This window comes from Phalacrocorax carbo, chromosome 10, assembly GCF_963921805.1.
Source record: "Phalacrocorax carbo chromosome 10, bPhaCar2.1, whole genome shotgun sequence".
Classification (NCBI taxonomy): domain Eukaryota; kingdom Metazoa; phylum Chordata; class Aves; order Suliformes; family Phalacrocoracidae; genus Phalacrocorax; species Phalacrocorax carbo.
The window spans coordinates 3,770,472-3,779,345 of record NC_087522.1 but is presented as its reverse complement, the minus strand read 5'-3'; the positions used below and the strand labels follow the sequence as shown (position 1 = coordinate 3,779,345).

Below are 8,874 nucleotides of genomic sequence, written 5' to 3'. Positions count from 1 at the left end.
CCCCAAGCTCAGGCTTGGGGACGGCCGAGGCCCCGGTGCAGGCCTAGCCCAGTTGGACGCTCAGGGAAAGGCCCAGCCCAGACCCTGGCGCAGGCCTAGCCCCACGCCCAGGCTCAGGGAAGGCCCAGCCCAGACCCCGGCGCAGGCCTAGCCCCAGGCTCGGGGGAAGGCTTAGCTCAGACCACGGCGCAGGCCTAGCCCCAGGCTCGGGCTTGGCGGAAGGCCCAGGCCCCGGCGCAGGCGATCGGCGGGGCGGTGCGGCGAGGCCGAGCTCCGCCCCGCTCCGCTCCGCTCCGTCACTGCGCGGCGCCGCGGCCGGGTCCGCCATGGCCTCGGGGGGCTCCGCCGCCGCCGCCCGCGCCGCCGAGGAGCCGCCGCCGGCCGAGCCGCCCGCCGAGCAGAAGCCGCCGCCGCCGCCGCCCGCGCAGGAGGAGTTCTCCTTCCTGCCGCTCGTCCACGACATCATCAAATGGTAACGGCGGCCACAGCGCCGGCACCGGGCCCGGCCCGGGTACCTCATCCCCGCTCCGGCCACCCCCCCCGACCATGCTCTCTGACCCTCTCGGGGTGCCCTGGGTGGGGAGCAGGGCGGTGGGGTCCCCCCCGGAATGATGGTCTCCCACCCTTAGCATCGGCAGGCAGGCCCTGGATGGGGAACGGGTCTATGGGGTCTCCCCTTTAGCGATGCTGTCCCACTCTCTGCATCCTCAGGGTGCCCCGGACAGGGAGTGGGGCAATGGGGCTCCCCTTTAATGATGCCCTCCAGCTTTCAACATCCCTGGGGTGCCCCGGATAGGGAGCAGGACAATGGGATCCTTCTTCTAATTATGTTCTCCGACTGCCAACATCCTCGGGGTGCCCCGGATGGGAAGCAGGGCAATGGGGTCACCCCTCTAATGATGCTCTCCAACTTCCCAACATTTCCTTTGCCCTTTTTCTCCCAGCCATAGTTCCTGGGAAGGGTGTCAGAGGGAGCTGTCACAGCCCCAAGTGCATCCCAGCTCTGAGTGACGCCACTGCCTGGGTGGTAGTTGTGTTACCCGGGCAGTGCCGGTGCTCTGATGGCCCAGGTACGCTGCCCCACCGTGAACACCCAGGAGCAGAAGCATTGTACTCGTGCTGGGTTGCTGCTCCAGGTAACTGTACTGTTTGGCTGATAACAGCCTCAGAAAGTACAGGCAGTGCTGGAGCAGGAATGCAGCTCATTTCTGGGGAGTTGTAAGAAGGAGGATGGCTTCTACAGTGGTATGGGTTAAATTGTTCTCTTCCCAGTTCAAATCAATGCGGTAGGGGTAAAAGGTACTTGTACAAGGGTTCTGACAACTGGGGTGTTTCTGGCCCAGGATAACCCCTTCAGTCAGAGATGCTTGTCTGAGGTCCCGGTAGGGGCATAGCCCTGCCACAAACATCCATCCAGGCCAGCTCCATGCTCTCATCTGGGCATACTGCAGGGTGAGGCAGAGGGCATGCGAAGCATGAATTCCCTTGTTACTGGTTGTGGGCCTGGCTACCCTTTCCCTATGCGCTTATTCAGGAGCTGAGGCTGGTTTGTGTCCTGCTGGTGTTTCACTTGTATCAAGCACATCTGAATGGTGTGAGAGGTTCACCCTTAACGACTCTGCAGCCTGAGAGCCAAGGCAAGGAATGACTGAATACTTCCGACACACCAGTCCAGATGGAGAACAGGTGTGAGAACGCAAATGCTCTGATTTCCCTCAGTCTCCCTGTTGTGCTGGAGGAGGGCAGTTGCCCCCGACCTCAATTCTGCCTGATCTGTCCAGACCACAGAAGTGAGGCTAAGCCCATTGCCAGGTGCATACATGTACATAAACAAAGTGGGGAGTAGCCAAGGGCTGAGACCTCCCAGATTCCTACATGTCACCGAGCAGGTCATGGTGACCCGTGGATGACACTCCCTAGGATATCTTGTGCCCTGTCCCACTGAGCCACCTACTCCCACCGCCCAGCTACCTTCCTCGGCTTCACACACAGCATCTCCTGAGCAGCTTGAGCAAACGTAGGTATGCTGAGCAGTGCTGCAGACGGGCAGGACCACAGAGGCAAGCAGTGGGATGTATTGCCTCGTGTCCCTGACAGATGGCAAATATATTATATTTTAACACAGCCGCTAGTCACAGAGCCCAGCCCTGCTGTTTTGACACTGACTCAGCCATGAAGACACATCTCCAAGGTGACTCTGTGCTCGGGAGCAAGGATGTGGTGTGTAAATTTGCTTACATTCAAGGACACATGCTCTTTCCTGTTGTTTGGGTCCTGAGAAAGTTTTCCCAAACAAGGCTTGCTGTTATTTTCACCCTTGTACAGCCAAATGGCATTGCCGCCGAGGTCCCAGCGCTTGCCTCCACCAACAGAGGGTTGTGCTGGTGTAATGAAGAACACTGTGCCTGAAGGGAGGTCTTATGTGCAGTCCATCAGCACAGGCTGTGGTTTGACCTTGCATTGAATCCTGTGTTACTGCGGGCAGTTGCAGCCTCTTCCCACACCTCACCCCTGCCTGTCCATGCCCTCAAAGAGGGAGTCATTTCAGTGGCTTGATCCAGCAGGAAAACCACCCATCAGAGGAAGAAAAAAACCCAAACCTGAAATAATTATTCCTTTGGAGCAACCAGCCAGCCAGAAAGTCGTCAGTTCCCTAATTGTAGGGACGGGAACAAGATTTGGGGAGGCCTGGAGTGGGGAGGATGTCCCTCTCAAAACCAGCCCCCAGCTATTGTAGATTAAAGGCAATCCTTCCCTTCAACCCCTCCTTCCCCTGACGTGCCGTGGGGTTGTGTGTGTGCCTGTACTTTTCCACTGCCAACCTGACCGTGAACGCCTGCATAATGGGGATACATTATAGTACCAGCTGCAGTTTTATTTAGAAGGGAGTAATGAATATTTTGTTCCAACAGGCTTTTTAAATGAACAGGGACCATCTGGTTAAAAGTTTTGCTCTCAGCCATGTCACGATTCCCCAAAGTTATAATCGAGCACCTCTCTGCCCTGGTCATGCCAAGTGGATTTATTTTTAGGTCTGGCTATTGAACAGGCTCCCAGTTTTCAAAGACCATTAGAATCCCGCTCGCGTTATTAACACGTGCCCTGGAAGCGGTGACTTGCTTTTGCCTGGAATCGGTAAAACTTCTCGCTGGTGCTAACAAAGCAGAGGCAGATACTAATGAGGGGTTGAGGGCAGATGCTGCCTCAGACAACACTGATCCTTGAAAAGCACAGAGCTGGCTGCAGAACCAATTGTGCTGCTCTTAAAAAAAAAAAAAAAAGCTGTTGCTTCTCTTTTATTCCATATACATCCCCAGAGAGTCGTTTTAAAGCTCCACAGTACCATTTTCTCTGCCATTGGATACTCTCTGATACTTTGGGGAACAGTTTCTATTTTCTGCTGTCAAGCTGTTTGACTGCAGTGATTTTTTTGTATTACAGCAGCAACAGGTCGCGATGAGACCGAGATCTTTTTTTGCAGGTGCCTACACATAACACACGTATGTAATCTGACCTTCCCCAAAGAGAGATATGGGACTTCAAACGGGGAATTTAGCCTGTTCCTTGGTAATATTTTAAAGCTTCAGACCAGCTCCTAACCTGATTGATGGGTCCTGAAGTAACTGGATTGTGTGCTGGAAATTAGCAGGAAACCAGTTTGCCCCAGAGGCTACCCAGTCTGTATGTCTGTCTGCATCCATTTTCTTGGGATAGGCAAATGAGCTGTATGTAGCCAGATACTGAGACCAAAAGGTTTCCTAGTGAATTCCAGTTTAAACCCTGGTTGTGCTGGAAGTTACTGTCACCTCCGTGGACTGAAGGGGCATTTCCAATGGAGAATTCAACAATGTCTCCATTTTCTGTCCTCTGCAGCATGGACAAGGACAGCCAGGATGTTCACCAGGTGCTGAATGAGCTGAAGAACAAGTTCCAGGAGATGAGGAAGCTGATCAGCTCCATGCCTGGCATCGGTGTGAGCCCAGAGCAGCAGCAGCAGCAGCTGCAGAACCTGCGGGAGCAGGTCCGGACCAAAAATGAACTGCTGCAGAAGTACAAGAGCCTTTGCATGTTTGAAATCCCCAAGGAGTAGGAAGGGTCACGGCTCTGCTCTCCAGGTCCAGCGTACCTCCTCTTCTGGCTGAACAGGAGAGAAAAAGGTGGCAGAAGTTTACTTTTCTTTCTTTTATGCTTTTTTTGGTCACATTGCTCTGAAGTTGTGTCTGTGTGGATCACAGGCATGTGGCACTGAACCGGAACACTGTGCTTCACATACGATTACGGCGGTACGTTCACTTTGATCCGCTGTAGGACTGTGCATTTATATATGCATCTCTTCTGTTTTCTCATGGGGTGGGGTGTTTTTTTTTTTCTTCACATTCAAGCAAACAGGAGACGTTATGTTTTCTCCTCGCTAAAGGTCAAAGTACCTGCTGGTTAACTTCAACAAGAAAAAGAGGGCTTTTTCTGCAATGTTTTTTTCATTTCTGAACTGATACAAGTGGCCAGACATCAAAAGGGAGCATAAGAGGGAAGCGTGAACTGGTTGGCCCTGCTCCTGAAAAGGGTCTCTGGGGCATTTTCCAGTCTGTCTGTGTCGAAAGAGGAATGATTGCTTTCAATTACTTTTGTATTTCTCTCTTTCTCTTTTTAAACAAGTGATGGTTCTGTCTGAGATGAGTAAAGATTTAGAAATTCCAAACTGCCCCTCTTGTGTATTCACTGAGCGGATGTCAGCTGAGCAGGGGCAGGACTTTGGCAGCACAGAGGACACGCGTAGCCTGGGCCCAGCTCCTGTGTCTTTACCTCATTTTTTTGGAGCAGGGTGACTTGGGAGAGCAAAGCAGGGACTGCCGGGGGAGTGGATTTCGGTAAGCTTTGGGTGTGTAAATCTCCTTGGGCAAGGGCAGCTTGTAGGCAGTACATGGGGCATCTTGCTCTTAAAACAGAGGAAGGGCAAGCAGAATCAAAACAAAGGGCATATATGACGAGCTTTTAGTTATTCCATACGCGACAGAAGTCAGGCTCAACAGGACGGGTCAGTTCCACATCCAAAGTGCTCCAGGGGCTTCCCACAAACACAGGCATTTGAGCGGCTTGAACATTTGCCAGCGGCTGATGGAAAGCTCGGAAATGTTGGTATCACATTCAGATGGATCTCAGGGCTCCCTGCCCTCTGTCCTCCCACTCTGAGCTCTTACGGTGGCAGATGACAGCCTGGTAAGCAGCACTGCATCTCGCCGACTGACAAAGATCTGACGGGACCTTGAATTTCACGGTTCTCTGAATTATGCTGAAAGATGGTGCAGGTCAGTAGTGGAAGAGGTGAAAAACCAGCTAGTGAAATACACTATCTGTTCAGAACCGGCATCCAAAGGCAGGTAGCGCTTGTGCCTTCAAAAGATGAGAAGTGAGGTCTGTTTGGGTAGGCTTTTCCTTTCCCAAGCCAAAAGGCAGGCAATTCTGCTCGTTGGGAGCTGGGATGGTTGCAGCACACCTGTAGCCTGGAGGTTACTCTGTCTCCGCTGGAATACTTTACTAGTACCTTGGGAAGGTGCTAAACCCTGAGTAATGCAGATCACTAAGATAGACAAAGCACAATGTACTCTCTTTCTATTACTGAAATTACCTTTCTGCCAGCCATTGCCTGCCCCAGCTCAATAAATTCTTGTGTCTCATGCCTGGACAGTGGTTTCCCTTTTTTTGCCAGTTGCTGTTTCTGTGAAATCAGGGCATATGCAGAGCTGGAAGAAAGAACGTGATTCCACAGAAGTGTCTGGCACTTAGCATAGGAACAAGTTAACTTGAATCCAAGTTTCAAACGAAACTGAAGCAGTTTGGTTTGCTGTCTCACTCACCCACCTTACTTTGCAGCTTCGATAGAATTTTTTTGCCATTAATATGTATTAAACGTAGATTTGTTCTGCCGCTTGGGTCGGGGGGGGGAACGGGGGCTGAAAACGAACTGAAACAGAAGCTGGTGCCAGGGAGAGCTGTTCTGTGAAGAGCTTTTCCCTTTCACTTCTAGCAACAGTTACTACGACTTGTTATTAGGAAGAGATTAAAACCATCAGATGCAAAGGTGACCTTTCGGGCAAAGTACTTCCTTTACTCATATTGCAAAACAAAAACAATATCCCGGACGGGGCGCAAATGAATCACTCTCTGTTGACATCATTAAAGTGTGCTTAGTTAATCGGGAGAAAGCATGAAACACAATCAGCTCTTTATAACGAAGTGATGTCAGTTTGCTCGGTTTCTGCAGTGAACGACATGCCAATGCCCGGTGTGTCATGGGGCTGGCGGGATCGTAACTCGGCGTTAGTGAAGTGAGGAAAGAATCCTGGCTCGGTCACCCATTTGAGTAAGTAACTCTGTGCGTGGCCTCTCGTTACCCCGTGTGGCAAGAAATCGGCTGCTTGCAGAGACAGAAACCTTTGCACTGGGAGTCGGAGAAAATGGGGTAATAAAGGGATTGACTTGAGAGGCTGTTTTTAGCACCTCAGAGCTGGGCTCAGGTCTCTGTTTAACAAGATTTGGTTTTGCTATGGGGCCGGGTGAAGAAGCAAAAGCAAACCCACAGGTGTCGTTTTAAAAAGATTTTATTAATTTGTAGAAAAAATAAAACATCAAGTTTCACCCACGGTAGAAACACTTGAGGATTTTTTTTGTTCGTGTCAATAACAACCAATACCTACATAAAGTGCCTATTATTTTCTTATTTAAAAAACCCTTCCCACACCCCCCGCCCACCCAAATCTTGCAAATCAGACAAGACAAATGTAAACAAGAGTCAGTTTTTTTGGTCCATCAGGGCTGCAACTCTGCAATGTCTTTGCAACAGCTTAGGAGTGTCTTCTGCACGTGTTTTGCAGACACAGATGAATGCACGACACAGCCAGAATCCGTGCACAGCTTCTCAAGTTAAAAAAAGACAACCCAAAACAACAAAACAACAAAAAAAAACCAACCCCAAAGCCCCAAGCAGGCGCTGGCAGGCCTCTGCCCTCCCTCCCAAAGGCAGTGCCCGAGGCTGGGTGGTTTTGCAGGGAAACAAAACCCAAGGTCTGTGCCCTCCACACTCATCCTCCCACCTGGCCGCCCGGCAGCTCACCCTTTCCTTGTCTCTCTGCCTGGAGGAGGCTGGTCCCAGCGACACCACCTCCTGCCCTCCAAAGCCTACCCCTTCGCATCCCTCGCTCCCAAAATGCACCCCCAGGGAGGGAGCTGATGAAAGCGATCCCTTGGGATGAGGGAGGCTGGGGAAGAGGCGACCCCCTTGCTGCCTAGGTGGGCACCTGCCCACCCTCCTGCCTGCCCAAAGTCAGTTCAGAAACGAGCGTCTTTCCCCCCTCCCTTCTTTCTTTCCTTCCTTCCTTCCTTTCTTTCTTCCTTCCTTCCTTCCCGTCGCGGGGTGAGCAGGGTCTCCTAGCTGATCACGCAGCGGTCCTTCTCCTTGCTGTGCCCGCCACCGATGGCTTTCTCCCGGATGTACATGAGGTCGCTGTGGACACTGGGTCGCCGGGCGAAGGGGGCCACGATGCCGTACGCCTCCTCCGTGCTGCCCCGGCCTCCCTCTTTCAGCAGCTTTTTGCCTTTCAGCGCCTTCTTATGCAGGATGTCGCAGTACTGGACCGAGACCTTGCGGTGCAGGTCGGGGCTCATCTCGCTGGGCAGCTTGGCCATGGCAAAGAGTGCCTGGAACATCTGGTCCAGGCTGCTGTTCTTCTTGGCTGAGATCTCAAAGTAGGCGCATTTTTTGGGGTCCCCTCCCACCAGCTGCTCGATCTCCCGGGGCTGCACCTCCCGGTAAAAGTCCCGGTCACCCTTATTGCCACAGATGACCAGGGGCACCTCTATGTTCTCCTTGGTTTTGTTCTTCAGGCACGACTTGGTCTCCAGGATTTGCTGCTTCAGGCGTTGCACCTCCTCAAAGGAGTCCCGGTTGTCCAGGCTGAACACAAGGATGAACACGTCTCCTGGGGACAAAGAGGGACCATGAGATGGCTGCAGGGATGGGGGGACACACAGAGACCCACTAAGCCATACAGGGGCCCGGGGAGGGAAGGACCAGGCAGCACCCGGGTCCTGCACCCTCCCATCCAAGTTGCAAAGTTGCCCACTCCCTCCACACACAAAATCCCACCTCCCTCCTCCTGGGACTGGAGAAACATCTCCAAACTGGGCAAAAAAAGCCTGAAATCTAGCAAGGGAACCCCGCCTTCCTCCTAGTGCTCCCCAGCCAAGTACCTGTGAGGATGGAGAGGCGGCGCATGGCTGGGAAGGGGTGGTTGCCCGATGTGTCCAGGATGTCGAGCTGGTAGACCTCACCACGGATGCTGTAGAACTTGCGGTGGAAGTCCTCGATGGTGGGTGTGTATTGCTCCTCGAAGCGGCCGGTGAGGAAGCGCGAGACAATGGCTGTCTTGCCCACCTTGGAGGAGCCCAGGATGACCATGCGGTAGCAGTTCTTGGCGGGGATGCTCAGCTCGGCCTCGCTGGGACACATCTTCTTGATCATTGCTGCCAGTTTCATTGAAGCCGGTGACGGGTCAGCTTGCACCGAGAGGAAGGAGGAGGAGGAGGTGGAGGAAGAAGGCGATGGCTGCCCGGCTGCTCAGCCCCTCTCCCCTCGCAGGAAAGGCCGGTGTGAGCTCTGCACGGTCGCCGCTGCCGCCGCGTTATATGGAGGCTGCAGCGACCGCCCCTCGGCGCGTCACGGCCCGGGGCGGCGGCGGCTGAGTCAGTGCGGGGCTCCGCGCCCGGCCCGCTCCCCCCGCAACCCGGCCGGGCTCCCGGGGCGGCGCAGCACGGCCCCGTCTGCAGCCCGCTTGGGGCTCCCGGGGCCCCGCAGCCCGGCCCCGTCTGCAGCCCGCT

General features: G+C 53.6%; 2 protein-coding genes across 3 annotated transcripts; one reads left to right on the top strand and one right to left on the bottom strand.

Moving 5' to 3' along the window:
- The first annotated feature begins 279 nt into the window (after positions 1–279).
- MED9 (mediator complex subunit 9) lies at positions 280–4,699 on the top strand. The gene is made up of 2 exons (XM_064461484.1): positions 280–472; positions 3,874–4,699. Exons 1-2 carry the CDS (start codon positions 327–329, stop codon positions 4,088–4,090), a joined length of 363 nt encoding a protein of 120 aa, XP_064317554.1. The 5' UTR covers positions 280–326; the 3' UTR covers positions 4,091–4,699.
- Positions 4,700–6,581: 1,882 nt separating this feature from the next.
- RASD1 (ras related dexamethasone induced 1) lies at positions 6,582–8,667 on the bottom strand. Of its 2 annotated transcripts, none has more exons than XM_009503201.2 (2): positions 8,248–8,665; positions 6,582–7,976 (listed from the first exon to the last, which is right to left on the bottom strand). In XM_009503201.2, the coding sequence occupies exons 1-2, from the start codon at positions 8,531–8,533 to the stop codon at positions 7,426–7,428; spliced, it is 837 nt and encodes a 278-aa protein (XP_009501496.2). In that variant the 5' UTR covers positions 8,534–8,665; the 3' UTR covers positions 6,582–7,425. The 2 variants fall into 2 exon arrangements, with proteins under 2 accessions (XP_009501496.2, XP_064317553.1); XM_064461483.1 differs by having other exon boundaries at positions 7,673–7,905; positions 8,248–8,667.
- Between the last annotated feature and the right edge of the window lie 207 nt (positions 8,668–8,874).